The sequence below is a fragment of the Colius striatus genome, chromosome 4 (assembly GCF_028858725.1).
Source record: "Colius striatus isolate bColStr4 chromosome 4, bColStr4.1.hap1, whole genome shotgun sequence".
NCBI classification, from domain to species: Eukaryota; Metazoa; Chordata; class Aves; order Coliiformes; family Coliidae; genus Colius; species Colius striatus.
The window spans coordinates 78,879,637-78,894,299 of record NC_084762.1 but is presented as its reverse complement, the minus strand read 5'-3'; the positions used below and the strand labels follow the sequence as shown (position 1 = coordinate 78,894,299).

Below are 14,663 nucleotides of genomic sequence, written 5' to 3'. Positions count from 1 at the left end.
GCGCGCCCCGCGCAGCCCCGCCGCCCCCCGCCGCCGCTCGCATGGAGCGAGGGGGGGTCGACGGACGGGTTGAGGGGGTGCGCGGAAGGCGAGCGCGGGGGCGGCGCGGACATCGCTTGCATGTGTCCGGCAGCTCCCTCCGCCCGCCCCGCCGAGCCCCGCGGCCACCGGCCCGTGCCTGCCCACGGGGGGCTGCCCCGCGGCGCGGAGCCGCTCTCTGGACGCGGCGGCGGGGCGGGATGGCCGCGGGGCCGCGCCGCGGACGGTGCGGGAAGGGGGGGGGAGGACGGCGGGGGACGGCTTCGCCCCGCCGTGCCCGCGACCTGAGCGCCTGTGGGCGGGGTGCGCCCCTGCGCCGGGATAAATAGCGCTTTCCCGCGGCTGACAGCCCGTCCCCGGGGCGCTGAGCAGCAGCGCTCCTCCGCCGCTCGCGGGAAGGGCCGTGGTCTCGGAGGCTGTGCTCTGGGGCCCCGCTGCTGCCCCGACCTGGGTCTTTCGTTTGTCTTTTTTTTGTTTCTCGGGGAGAGACGGCGAAGGGGGAGGACCAGGAGCCAAGTGTTTCCTCTCTCTCTTGCCCCCTCTCTCTCTGCAGCGCAGGGGAGATGCTGGAAGCGGCTGTGAGTTTGCAGCACCCGAGAAAGGGAGCGAGAGGCGCGTGAGCTACTGCCGGTCTCCGCGGCAGCCGCTGCCCCGCGGCGCTCCGCCAGCCCCCTCCTCTCCCGGGCAGCCGCTCCTAGCCCCGCACACAGCCGGCGTTCGCCGCCCCTCGCTGCCGCCGGACCAGGCTGCCCACCCCAGCGGCTCAGGATGCAGTTTCGCCTTTTTTCCTTTGCCTTGATCATCCTGAACTGTATGGATTACGGGCACTGCCAAGCCGGCCGCTGGAGACGCAGCAAGAGAGGTGAGTAGCGCCGCCTGCTCGCCCAGGACACTGGCCCGGGGCGGCGAGCAGGAGCGCTTGCGGGGAGGGCGGGAAGCTGCATAGAGCTGCGTGTCCATCCCCTCCCCACCGGGGATGCTCCTCGGCAGGTGAACCGCCCCCTCCGCGGGACGCGCCCCGGCTCCCCGCCCGCGGGCTCCAGGCTGGCACGTGGGGCTGTGGCGAGCCCGAGGGCGCGGGTCCGCGCCGGCGTGGCGACCCCTCCGCAGGGCAGCCCGCCGCCCTGCTGCCGGAGAGGCAGGCCTGGGAGCGGGAGGAGCGGCGTGGACGTGAGCTCCGATGGGCAAAGGACCGTCCGGCGCGGCGGCTCCGCGACCTGCGTGGGGCAGCCGGGGACAGGGCGGTAGGTGCGTGGAGCAGTGGGGCCGTTGAGCAGTAGGTGCGAGCCCTACGCCGTCCCTCAGCCCCGCGCCGCTGCCGTGGCCTCCTTCCCTGCGCCGCTGGAGCTGGGGGTCTCGCTGGGCGCTGGCAGCCGCCACCGGCCCCGTGGCCGTTCGAGGAGCGCCCGGCCCGGCCGCAGCGGGTCTCGCCACGGTCCCTCTCCAAATAGCTCACGGCAGCCGGAGGTTTCTGTTAGCCCGCGCTGTTACCCTCGCCTGTCCATGGGGCGGATTCGGAGGATGCCTTCCGTGGGTCATCCTTGCCCGTGTTTCCGAGGCAGCAAGACAGCTTCTCCCGTTGCAGCCGGCGGACTCCCGCACCCCCGGCTCCGCGGGTTCTGGCGGCTCAGCCCGGCGAGAGCTGCAGCGGCGGGCAGGACGCGCCTTCTCAGCGCCGAGGGCATTCCGGCGCTGTGACTTTTGCTCAAAGCCTACGGATCGTTTGAGGGAGGAAAGAGAGAAACTGTGTGTGAGGGTTTGCTCTGTTTTGCTAACATGCTGGTGCCGGGATTGCCAGAGTTCGGGAGTTGGAACGGTGAAATGTGCCAGTACAGCACCCGTGTGGACGAAGGGGTTACTGCAGCACTTGCCCAGCTGTCAGGACTCTCCGGGACGTTTCTTCCTCTCCTATTTTTTTTTTTCTTTCCTTCTTCAATATATACATCTTCAGTATGAAATGTTTTATTGGCCACGTATTCTGATTTATTTTTGCTGTCTCCCATTTCTAAAGTTATCTGAAAACTAGGTCCCTCAGCTGCTGAGAAATTTGTATTTGTGAAAAAAAAGATTGCACTTCTACTGCAGTTATTTGGAAGAGGAGGAGGCTAACATCTCCAGAGTTAAGTCGGTGCAAATAGTAATGAAATTGAAAGGAAAATAGCTTGCACTTTCCTGCACGTATCCCCTTCAGAGTAGGTAGAAATAAATTTGTAAAGCGATTTAGTTGTGATGGCTTTTCAACAGATGGTTTCCAGAATTTAATTTTAGTGTGTGTGGCTAAAACGATCACGGTCCTTTAAAGTGACCAGACTATCTGTGCTAACAAAGGGTATACTGTGTCTTTAATTAAATGTGGAACTACTTAGAGTGCTGGCCAGACAGTGGAGGGTGATAGTGGTATTTCTGCTTTACAACAGAGCTTAAGGATTGCATTGTGGGAGTACTGAAATGAATAGACATCTAACTCGAGTTGTGTGAATTGTCCTCCTACAAAAACTTAAGCTGGTTTTAATTGATCTCATGTTCGCTGATTGATCTTAGACCAATTGTTGTGCTTGTTGAACAGTTGGCTTTTCCAAAGGAGATTGATTTAAATTCGTTTTTGGTTTAGTTATTGGATAAATACCATCAGTATTGACAGTTGACTTACTGGCACTGTTTTGTGCTGTCACCTAAGGGTTTTGTCTTGCATTTTGAAGAATGCAGTCTTTTTCAGTTAATAAGTCTAAGTAAGCATAGCCAGTTCTAAGCACTGAAAGCAAAATCTAAGAACGTATTCAAATTATAATAGACATTTGCCATGACACATGCAGTCTGAAGTAATGCTTTCGCACAGGACCCAAAATTCCAATAATTTCACAATTTTTCCATATCCCATCTGCAAATAATCAGGCATTCACTGTGGGGTACTGGCAGTTAAAATTTCTCTGGCATTCTGTTTTGTCTGTTACATGATCTCAGATGCTCCATAATATCATTTTCTTAATGAAATAAATTTTTTGGCATAGATTAAGTCTCCCGTGTGGTAGAAATCAATTGCATTCAGTCTGGAATTACGGGTAAATATCATCTGGAACTGCCTTTTTTTTTTTAAGGCAGCTAAATGTACAGTAAACTTCAAGTATGTATGCCTTTATTGAAGTCTGTATGGATTTGCAGCTGATCTAGAATACTCTAGTAAACAAATGTTTAGTAAATATGAGTGGTTTTTTTATTCCTCTTTTGCTTTCAACCAGTTTCCCAACCAACATGCACAATGTTGCAGTAAAAGCAGAATGGAGAAATAACGTTTCAAATGTGGTTCCTATCTGGCACTGATTTGTGTTTTGCTAGTCAATATCACTTCAGTAAAAATGGTCTAGAAAATACATTGCAATCAACAGATTCTGCTAATTCCACTGCTGCTCTTAGTTACTTTTGCAGCTCGTTAGAATATTGCTTTGCCTAGTTGGTTCAGCTGCTGAACCTTACCTTTCTTGAAACACACTAGCGAATTCTCCCTTTTGAAGGCTCTGTCCTGAGCAGGTGACCCATTATTTGCCATTCCTACAGAAGCTATTCTAAAACATATTTAACGGTTACATAGCTTAAAGGTCAATGGTGTAATCTCACAACTGTCTTAGCCTAACATCAAAGCACCTCCTTTCCTATAACTTGAATATTAATGTATCTTGGATACCTACTTGATTGTTCAATGAAAATGTTTATCTTTTCCTCAGATTTCTCTTTAGCAGTTAGTATAAGGTGAGCAGCTTCATATCTAATGCTTCAATGAATATCATGAGGTGCATGAGAGACCAGTGTCTTTTACCTTGTCTTTGAGACATGATAAAAACAGCTTTCCCAAAGAGTACCACAAATCAAAATGGGAGTATGTAGAAATGAAAACTATCAAACTGGCTTGCTGGGAGGAGTGATGGTAGTATTTTCTGGCAGTGCTTTAGCCAGAATATAGAGTTCATGGTAAACAGCTGTCAAAAGGTAGAGGATAACAAAATTCCCTGGGGGTGGGGGAGGGAAGTCAAGGTGACAACAGTACCTGAATTGATGGGAAGACTCAACTGTAGCAGAGAAGCTCTCTGCAGTTGGTGAAACCAGAACTGGATAATGAGATGTGAATGGGACACAATCACACTGGAAATTGGAAGTTACTTATACCCAAGAACTCAAAGGAAGACTTTGGATGTTTAATGCCTCTTGAACATGAGCTAAATAGAAAGAAGTGCCATGAGGGCTAAGGTGCACCTAGATATTTGCACTCTATATTAAATGTAAGTAAAGATAGGGGTAATACATGTGGCAATGGGTGAATAGTAAGTGACAGTGTTGATGGTAAAATAAGCACAGGGGAAATGGGAGGAGTGCCTGGGGAAGGAAATTTCCTTAAGTGTTTTACAGAGCTCTGAAACTGAGCTCTGAAAATAGTGTTTATAAGAGTACATGCATACAATGAGGAACACAGTAACTGGAATCAAAATTATGTCAATTAAATTATCTTAATACAGGATGATAATCTTGACCACAAACTAGTTATTAATGTAACCGTTACATGGACTTTCAACTAGAAGGAAAACTTCCTCAGACGTTGGGCATTGTGATTTGGCTTTTCGAACTAGTTACTTATCTGAGACAAGAATAGTCTTGGAACCTGTTTCAGTTGGACTGGGTGGTCAGGCTTTGGGAAAGATTGAGGATTTGAGTATTGGGGAAAAGGAATCTGTGTTGGAAATGCCTGATTGAAGTAAATTCCACATCTGCTTTTACAAGGGCTGTACTGACTCCAAAAGAGTAATTTTTTCTCTCACAAAAGTTATACTACAAAAAAACTTTTAATTGTCCAACAGTACCAAGATGTTTTACCTATTCTGTCCTCTCTTTGAACTTGAAAAATGTTTTATGTTTGGAAGACAACTTTTTGTCTGTGTGTTAAGGCTTAAAATGTGATGAAGAATCAGTACTTTGAGATAGGTGTTTTCCTTGGATGTTGTGTTAAATGCTTCTAACACAATTTGTAAAAACTAGAACATGTTAATGCTTTCTGGAGTAACTTCTCAGGTACTTGTGATCAGTAGTAAAGCTTTGGAGGATAGGTTCTGTTCCTCAGCTTGTTACTGCTTAGCACAATTATTAAACATTCTCTATATAAACATCATTACTACAGCAGCAAGAATGTCCTAACACTGTTATAACTGAGAAATTGAAACTTTTACAGTTTTACCTACTTACTGTCTATTATCTAGTAAGTCTGAGGAAGTTTCTTACGCTGAAATGTCAGCAGAAGTAAAAATTTCTGTGTGAATGACTGAGTACTGAACTAGCTAATGATGAGCATTGACTGTCTTTAGTAATGCTCTCAGTGGATTGTGAAGATTTGCAGAAGAGATGCTCAAAGTGCAAAGAGTGGGATTCACTATCAAAAGACACCTAAGTATAGGTGCTTGGTTCAGTTTCCAGTAGTAGGTTTCTAGTGCTGCTTATGATATTTAAGATACCTTTCAGGGCCTGGCATGTAAATGTCCTTCTTGAGCAACTGGAGGCCTGGCAGGATAGCTTGGAGCAAGTCCAACATATGTCTCGAAGCCCATTATGGTGGAAAGTAAAAATGGAGAGCATGTGCTGGCACAGCCTTGCTGTATATATGCGTTCTCTTGCTTATGTCTGTCCCCTCAGCTTCCGTTACAGCTCACTTGAGGTCAGGGTACTGGGCTAGATGGGTATGTCTGGTCAGACCTTGAGGTCAGTGCTCATACTCTTCTGTATGAAAACCTTTGGGAAGATTTTTTTTTCCACTGTGATGAAGAGCTTACATTTATCTGCTTGATGCACTTGGCTGAATTGATGTTTTCTCTTCTTCGAGGAAATGGGGAGATGTGTGTTTTCCAAGGCTGAGCTCTGTTACTAGAGCACCTCAAAATGCATGACAAATACAAAAAAGTGAGTTTATGTGCTAATATAGGGAAGCTAAGATGGTAAAAAGAAGAATGTAGTTCCTCACTTCAACATGTCATGTATATAGTAATATACAGGCCAGTGTAATTACTGTGATAAAGTATGTTAACATGGAGATGTTTACATAAGCTGCTTTTAATGAAAAATGTGACATTATTTAAAAGCTAGAAGAGGTGTTCACTATCAAAATTCAAGGCATAAAGAAATAAACAGTGATCTTTCTGTAAGCTGTTTCTTTGTTGTTTTTGTCTTTCTCTTGATATTTCTGTCAAGACTCTGATTACCCCATGGAAGTCTGTATTTGATTTATCATACAGCTATTTTTTAATACCACAAAGCCTTAACTAGCCATAGATTAGAAAGGACTATCTAGTCAAACCTGCAGACTATTACAGACAGAAAACTTTTTCCAGTGCACTGTATATCAAACTCAAACTTATAGGTGACCATAACATCCCTTTTTAAGGAAATTTATTATATAACTACATGCAATTATCTGCAACTATTTCTTTTATATTTGATGTAGTGCTAGTTGGTACAATCTAGGAAGTGGTTGGTACAGTATAGCTCATCCTACAGGAGGTGTGCCTGCCTTTGATCAGAAAAAGCATAGCCCCAATAAAATGACTCAACTGCCTTTATCTGTAATTAAAATGTAGTTCAAATGTGTACATCTTCCTTGTTAGCTCCAGGGATAAGCTGAAATCAGCCCCAAGTGAAAAGAGATCCACTGCATAGAGTCTTCTCACCTATATTAAAATTGCATGTTGGTGCAGCTCTTAACTATAACTCACATGGTCCCTGAAAGTTATACTTTTTCTTCTCTTAGATATTTATTTAGTTTTGGGTGTTTTTTAATACTAAATTAAGTTCTTGAGGCACACCTTCTCTTTTTTCTTGCCTCAAAGTTTTATTCAGTTGCAATTGGAGAACCTTTTGTGTTTTGTCTAAGGCTCCAAGTATTTGGTAGTCCTTTTCTAAGTGAAAAGCATGAATTCATAAGTGTTGACTATTGATAATGCACAAATGTAACAGCTTGATCCTTTCATCATGGGCTGCTTTAGACATCAAATTTGGATGCTGCCATTGTTTGCGTGTTCATTGTATTTGTAGTACTTGTTTAGTAGATGCAATACCTTGGAAAGTATCAGTTGGGTGCTGTAAAGTCACTTGGTGCAAACAGAGTAAATTTAGCACTCTTTGGGACAGTAGTATTGAGTTTAAAGCCTGTTCCCAAGTAACTTTGGGTAGCGTGGAGAAGGTTTTTGAGATTTGGATTCTTATGAAGTGTCAAATGGATCTTCTTTCTGAGCACCATCAAGCAGTTTCCAAAGTGGTACCGCTGTTTCTTCTGTCTACATGATGGCTTTATCCAGCCAGCTCCACACAATAAAGGACACATTAACTAGAATTTACTTTTATATTTGTTGAACTTGATATATCTGTGAGCAGTAAGGTAACTTGTCATGGGTTTGTGTGGAGCTGCTTTTTGCTTGGTAACAGGGGTAGGGGGCTGCAGTGCTGGTCGAAACATCTAAATTCTCAAAACATCCCCTGTCTCGGTGGTAGACCTATCTCCAGCCTGGCCAGGCCAATCTGGCACTTCTGCCATCATTATTTTAGAAGGGAAATTGGTAGCAGAAGAGGAGTTGGAGGAGTGATACAAGATGGAACTGACCATGTGGATCCAGCAATCGGAGAAAGAAGAAGGAACGAGGAGCGCTGGACTTGTGTACCCTCTGCAGTCTATGGCGAGAGCCCAGGCTATGCCCCTGCAACCCATGGAGGGCAATGGCAGGACTGAGAGCCATCAGCAGCTCTGGGTGAGTGTGCCCAGATGGGCAGGAAACTGTGTGAGGAGGTGGCCATGGGTACAGGCTGTGCTGGAGAGCCGGCGGGCCACAGAGCAGCCCCACAAGAGAGGCAAAGAGGTGCTGCAGCCCTCGGGACTAATGCATATAGGAGGAGCCTGCCTGCCTGCCTTGAGGTGAGACAAGCGATAGGAACCATCAGGAAAGGACTGACTGAAACCCCTATTCCCTGCTCCCCTGTACTGCTCAGGGGGAGAAGAGGTAACAACAATGGGATCAGGGCCATGAGCCCAGGAAGAGGGGAGGGGAGAAATTGGTCTTAAAAGGCTGGTTGTTCTCTTCATCATCGTACCACTCCATATTGTTTTCTGTTTGTTTTTCATTGTTGGTGGATTAAATTAAGTTTCACTTTCTTCTCCAAGTCAAGTAGTCCTGTCTGTTTTACCTGGGACCATAAGTGGTGAGTGAACTCTCCATGTACTTACTGGGTTCCAAAGACCCTTGGTACTTATGGCTGATTGTGGTCTTTTGTTCCTGGATGGGCCTAAACCATGACACTTGTAAATCTGTCTTGAAACCTAGCTACATTCACTTTATTCTCTCTACATGTGGCTATTCCAGCTCTCACAGGTTTTACCGTGGCATGAATCATCCTGTTAATTTTCAATAATACCTTTTAACTTCATTTCTTCTCAGAGTTTTTTAAAAGTATCAGGATGGTATATGCCCCAAAAAAAGCCCGTAATGGTTTAACACAATGTCAAACATAGGAGAGGCAAGAAGGGAAGAATGAGTCTGGTAGTCGTTCTAATTAGTACTGCCTTTTCAATGCAGTTTCTGCACTGGAGTTGAGGAAGTGAGAAGGAGGAATTACAAGAAATTACTATTTGTACATAATCCTGTTTTGAAATACTTAATTGATGTGACAGTCGACATTCTGAGTATGGAATGGAGGTGACAACTGTAACTCATCTAACACAGTGGAGTTTGACAGTACTTTACTCTGTAGATCTTCCTGAGACTAAAAGGATTTGAGGCCCTAATTGTATATCTTTACTTTGGGATTGCTCTGTCTTAACACCTTGATTTTGAAGCTATGACTTTCTTCTATCAAGCTGTAGTCTGTGAAGCAAGTGCTAGAATTTTCTGGATTTGTACAAGTTACAGTGCTTCATCCTGATGTTTGTATCTAAATACTCTTGGACACAACAATCCAATGAATTTATATAGATTCCCTTTAATCTTAATCTATTTTGGTGTTGCTTAAATGCAAAGATGTCACTTCAAATTTCTTTTTAAATGGTTGCATGCGGTAGTGTGGTGGTTAAATTTCCTTTAAATTATGGACTTGAATGTACAAACTGTGAAGTGCAAAGGGACAAAAAAACCTAAAATTATAGTATAGGACAGAAAACAATGATTTTTTTTTTTCTTTTTATTTTTTAAGGGAAAGCAAAGAAGCAATTAGGATTTTAGTAGCTTGATTATGTGATCGAGGGGAGATTTTTAAGATACAATCTGTAAAGATCTGGTGAGCAGTACAAAAAATGTTCATGCTTAACGTTTCACTGTAATAAGAGAAATTACCTTTTGGTAGCAGGCAGCTTGCACATCTTGGCATCCAGTAGTTAATCAGTCATACATTTATTTTTGAAATACCAATTTCAGTAAAGCCAAGTACCTGAGGCACCTGTGAGACTTTGCCTTTTGAGGGGGATGGAATTTATGCTATATGCTCTCATTCATTTGTTGTTTTTATGGGATGCTTTTATGACTGAAACAAGGGACGTTTAAGCAGCTACAGGTAATATTCATAGGAGGCATACAGTTCTATAATTACATTTCAAAATAAAAGCTTTTGAGTCTTCTAAAGGTCCCTTCCAATCCTACCATTCTATGATTCTATGAATGTTAATTGAAGAAGGTAATAACAAATCTCATGTATACCTAACATAGATGCAGAACATCATGAAAATCCTTCCAGTATATTTTTCTGTTTGTTTCTTAAAAATAATTTTTGTCTCTAGTATTTAAAAATTGTAAATCTAAAATAATCCAGAACATGTGATTTAGGAACTAAGAGTCTCAAATTTACCTTGCAGAAACTTTTGTCTATTATTTTTTGAGAATTGTCAAGATTTTCCCCATCTTGATGAAAAAGACAAACATAGATGTAGTGGGATGGAGGACTGGACTGAAAGATATAGTGTTTCTGATGTGAGCTTTTAGGTACTGCCTAAATTGGTGTGCTTTTTAGGCACTGGGCAGTTGTATGAACACTGACTCCCAAGAAGACCATGTGCAGCAGTGAAGACAATATCTGTGCTTTTTTACATATTGTAAGAATCTTCTACTGCTTTACATTGCAAAGGGACAACTGTGTGTTAGAGCATTGCAGGAGTGCATCAAAATATAAACTTTCTGCTCCAGACATGTTATTTTCTTTTTAGAGTTGAAATGCTGGCTGAAATATGTTACACAAATATATACTCTGCACTAATGTACAGTCTTTTCAGCCGTCTGGTTGCCACCTTTGAAATACCAAAAAATCCCCAAACTAGCCACATCAGACAAATGGCTGTTGTGTGTGCACAGATTAATCTGCACATGTATAGCAGTACTGACAACACCCAATGAGTCCATACTAGAACTTGCTGGGCAAGCTGGAGTCCACTGAAATGGCAACTATACTCAGCAAAGGTAGGTGTTGCTGGTTTGCTCTTGCTTCTTTCTTGAATTATTAAAAAAAAAAAAAAATTCTAGATACCCTGTCTTCATTATAAACCTACTGACTTTCCTAGTGATTCTGCTGGTAAGCATGTAGCTATGACTTTCCTGAATGGGAATTAAGTTTCAGCATCCTTACTTAAGGATCCCAACTGAGGTGAGGCCCTGTAGTGCTGGCCCTACTTGAACAATAACCTCTGAATTAAGGTCACCAGAGCAGAATCTGTCCTAGATTTCTCTCCACTAGCAGAAATATTCTTGAGCCTTTCATTACAGCTAGTTCAGACCTGGTTTAGGTCTTGTTTTACACAGGTCATGGTAATAACATGATGGACGTGGGTTCAATTTTGGCTTAGCAAGAGTAACTGTAACTGAGCAGTACCACTGCAACACACTTTAGGTTGTGTTCACAGAACAGCACAGCAGCTACTTGTTTCTAGTTTGCTTACATCTTCTGACAATTATTGCAAAATACTTGAGAATAGCTTCTGAGGTGAGGTATTTCACTCTTTCAAGGTACCTAAACCCTATGAAAGTTTCATAGAGGATTGGCTTGTTTATATGTCCTCATCGCATTACATTTCTTATACTTTCACCAGGATCATCCTCAGAACGTGGTTTTACCTCTAAATTTGATCTCCTGTCCTCTCAAAAATAGTCAATCTTTTCTCCCCTACCTTAATGAATGGTCACTTGTGAGGAAAGTTGACTTTCTGAGGGCTATAATTCTGAGTAAGGTAGTTGTGTTCCTTTGTTGTGATCTGCTCTGGCGACAGCTGATAACAGTACAGATCATAGAATCATAGAATTGTTTAGGCAGCTTTCCAGCCACTCTGTCCCAAGCCTGTAGCATTGGATGGGGTTGTTGTGGCCCAGGTGCAGGACCTGGCACTTGGCCTTGTTGAACCTTGTACATTTGGCTTCAGCACGTTGCTCTAGCCTGTCCAGGTTGCTCTGAAAAGCCTCCCTGCCCTCAAGCAGGTCTATGCACTCACCTAGCTTGGTGTCATCTGCAAACTGACTGGGGGTGCCTTGGATCAATTGATAAAGATGTTAAAACAGGCCCCAGCACTGAGCCCTGGGGAACACCATTGGTGACTGACCACCAACTGGATTTAACTCCATTCATCATGACTCTCTAAGCTCGGCCCTCCAGCCAGTTTTCAATCCAATGAAAATGTGTCAGTCCAAGCCATGGGCAGCCAATTTCTTCAGGAAAATGTGGGAAATGATATTGAAGGCTTTACTAAAGTCCAAGTAAACCACATCCACAGCCTTTCCCTCACCCACCAAGCAGGTCTTACTGTAGAAGGAGACTCGCCTTTCATGAAGTTATGCTGATTGAGTGCGAGCCCTTACTTGTTCTTCATCTTAGGCTCCTTGTCTCGGCCATCAAAAATGTGCTTGGCCTGCATATGTTTTTTGGTGATTTTTTTATTTTTAAGATGTCCAGCAAATACCGATTGCATGTGGCCAAATTGCCTGTGTTGTTTTTGATGTCTACTTGACACAGTTTGTTGCTGGGAAGTCTGCCTTGCTGGTAAGAAGATACTTTCTAGAAGTTGGAGGAATTGCTTTCAGTGTCCTTCCACATGTAAAATTTTTGGTTAGTACACGTACACATCAATGGCAATGGTAACTGAAAATAAATCCCTCTTTCATGTAAGTACTACATAATGTTCCAGTGTAAAATATTAATATTACAGGAGTATGAGAGCATCTAATTGAAATGGTGCTTCTGGACAGGTGTTTTGACTTTGAACTGTATTTCTCACAGCACTGCTGCAATGCGCTGGAGCGCAGCAACTTTGCTGATGATGAGATGATGGTAGGTCATGGTTTCTCTTTTTAGCTAAAGAAAGTACACCGTTACTAGTGCTTATCATAACTCTTTTATTCAGTCTTAGGTTTTGCTGAACTTCACCACTTATCCTTGGCCTTCAAAGGTTCTTTTGTGAATTTGGTTTTAAGAAACATTTGTAGGTGTAGTTGGGAAGCAAGATGACAAGTATCTCCAGCATTTTTGCAGCGTTTAAAGTAAATATTTTTTTCTATAAATGTTTCTTCAAGTTTACAGTCTTTTTCTTGTGTTCTTTTTTTGACATACATTGTTGTAGAAACAGAAAACTATGGACTGCTTCAGTGCAATGTCTGCTGTGAAACTTAGAAGCAAATCTTCTGTGAAATATTATATTTAGTTGAACAGAACCTGTTGGAAGTTACCTCCCACCTAGGAGGACTTCAGGCTGGAGAAATTAAAAGGAACATATGGAATTCAACAGGAAGTGCTAAGTCTTTCATCTGGGAAAGAACAACACCATGATCTAATCTATACTGGGGGCCATGCAACTGGAGTACAATTTTGCAGAAGAGGCTTTGGGAATCGTGGACACCGTGTTGAGCATGAGTCAACAATGTGCCTTTGCTGCAAGAAGGTGTTCTAGGCTGTATTAGGAGTGTTGCCAGCAGGTGATCCTTACCCTCTAGTTAGCACTGGTAAGGCCGTGCCTGAAGTCTCATGCCCACCTCTGAGCTCCTCTGTACATGAGAGCTGTGGACACCCTGGAGAGACTTCAACAAATGGTCAAACTGAAGCACAAGAAGCTCCCTCTGAACATCAGGGAACACTTTTTTACTGTGAAGATGACTGACCACTGACATAGACTGGCCAAGGAGGTTGTGATCTTCCTCCTTGGAGATACTCAAAAACTGTTAGCTGTGGAGACAAAACATAGGGTGTCCATTTCCTTATGGATCCTTGAGATACAATAACTGAATCATATGCAGCTGCAGTCACCTTGACTTTGTTGGAGTACCAAGATCAACTCAGAGGAGCTTCCTGCTACTCAACAGTGACACAGGACTTCCAGCTTTGTCACTTCCTCTCAACAAGGCTCCTAGTATAGCAGAAGTCTTGAAACAGCACCTGCTCCACCTCTTCCCTTCTCTCTCCTGTTCATACTTCCGTGCAAAACAAGGCTGATTATGCACAGCAGAAATTAAAAGTAAGAGGTAAACTCAAAGGGAAGACTAAGTTTGAATCATCAAAGCCATTTAAAGTTATCATCAAAATAAGGATCTATATCATGCTAATTTTGCAGTATGAGTCCCTTTCTCCCCCCCTCTTTTTACCTTTCCAAATTTCAAAGAGTACATTGTGAATGTAATGATAAGAAACGAGATTTCATTCATTTTGTTCTAAATCTGGGGAGTAATGTCAATCTGTCTCAGGTGCAGTATGTGTTTCTGAAAGAGTGCTTGCTCTGGTATATTGTTTTCTGATGCAACATTGCTGTCAAATCCTACAGAAGGTCTGGAAGTCTAGCACATCTCTCTTTAAGAGCTGTAGCTCACTTTGCTAATGCTGTATTTGAGAACTCTTTTTCACTACTTTTAGTTCTTTCCATCAGACTCCTGGAAAAAGTCTTGCTGCTTCCAACTTTTATTTCAGTTATTGTAACATTAGCAGTGCCATCAATATGTAGGATTTTTTTTCAGCTTTTGGAAAAGGGTTGAAATGTGACTCTATTAAACCTGAATCTGAAGACAGACTTGGTTTCATATTGTTTTCTCTTAATAGCTTTCCAAGCAGCTGCTAAGTGAAACTACTGCATACTGAGCCTGGTGTAATATGAGGCTCATTGGGTAAAATAACATTAGTCTGTGCTACTTAAACATGCTCTGGAAGGCTTAAGGAGGAGAGGAAGGAAAATATTTGAAGAGATCAACTGGATGTGGTCAAATACAAGTAATGTCACCTGAGAAGGATTAGAATTTGCCAAAGCTTGACCTGAACGAAGACCTCCATTTAGGTCTTGTGTTCCTACCAGATCAGCTGCAGTAGTTTTTCCATGCGCAGTTTTCTAATAGCACTCATCCAGTGAAAGAGTCCAGTGATTTACTTGGCTTCTGTGTCTCAGCTGCAGTAAAGCTTTTTTTTTCTTAAAAAAAAAAAAAAATCCCAGTTTAACATTCCTTTTCCTTATTAGCTGCAGCTGCCTTTTTCTAATTACTAAAGTCTTAACATTTTTTTTTGTCTACGTTTGGTTGGCTTTATCCTCTCTGGGAGCTCAGGGTAGATGATAAACAGCTACACTTGTAGTTTCTATCCTTAAGATGTGGACAGCTTAAAAAAAA

General features: G+C 43.4%; 1 protein-coding gene across 2 annotated transcripts in view; it reads left to right on the top strand.

Moving 5' to 3' along the window:
- The first annotated feature begins 250 nt into the window (after positions 1-250).
- RSPO2 (R-spondin 2) overlaps positions 251-14,663 on the top strand; it is a 117,351-nt gene continuing 102,938 nt past the window's right edge. For both annotated transcript variants that reach the window (XM_061995946.1, XM_061995945.1), the window contains exon 1: positions 251-901. In XM_061995946.1, coding sequence (XP_061851930.1) covers positions 808-901 — 94 coding nt within the window. In that variant the 5' untranslated portion in view covers positions 251-807. The remainder of the gene's footprint in view (positions 902-14,663) is intronic.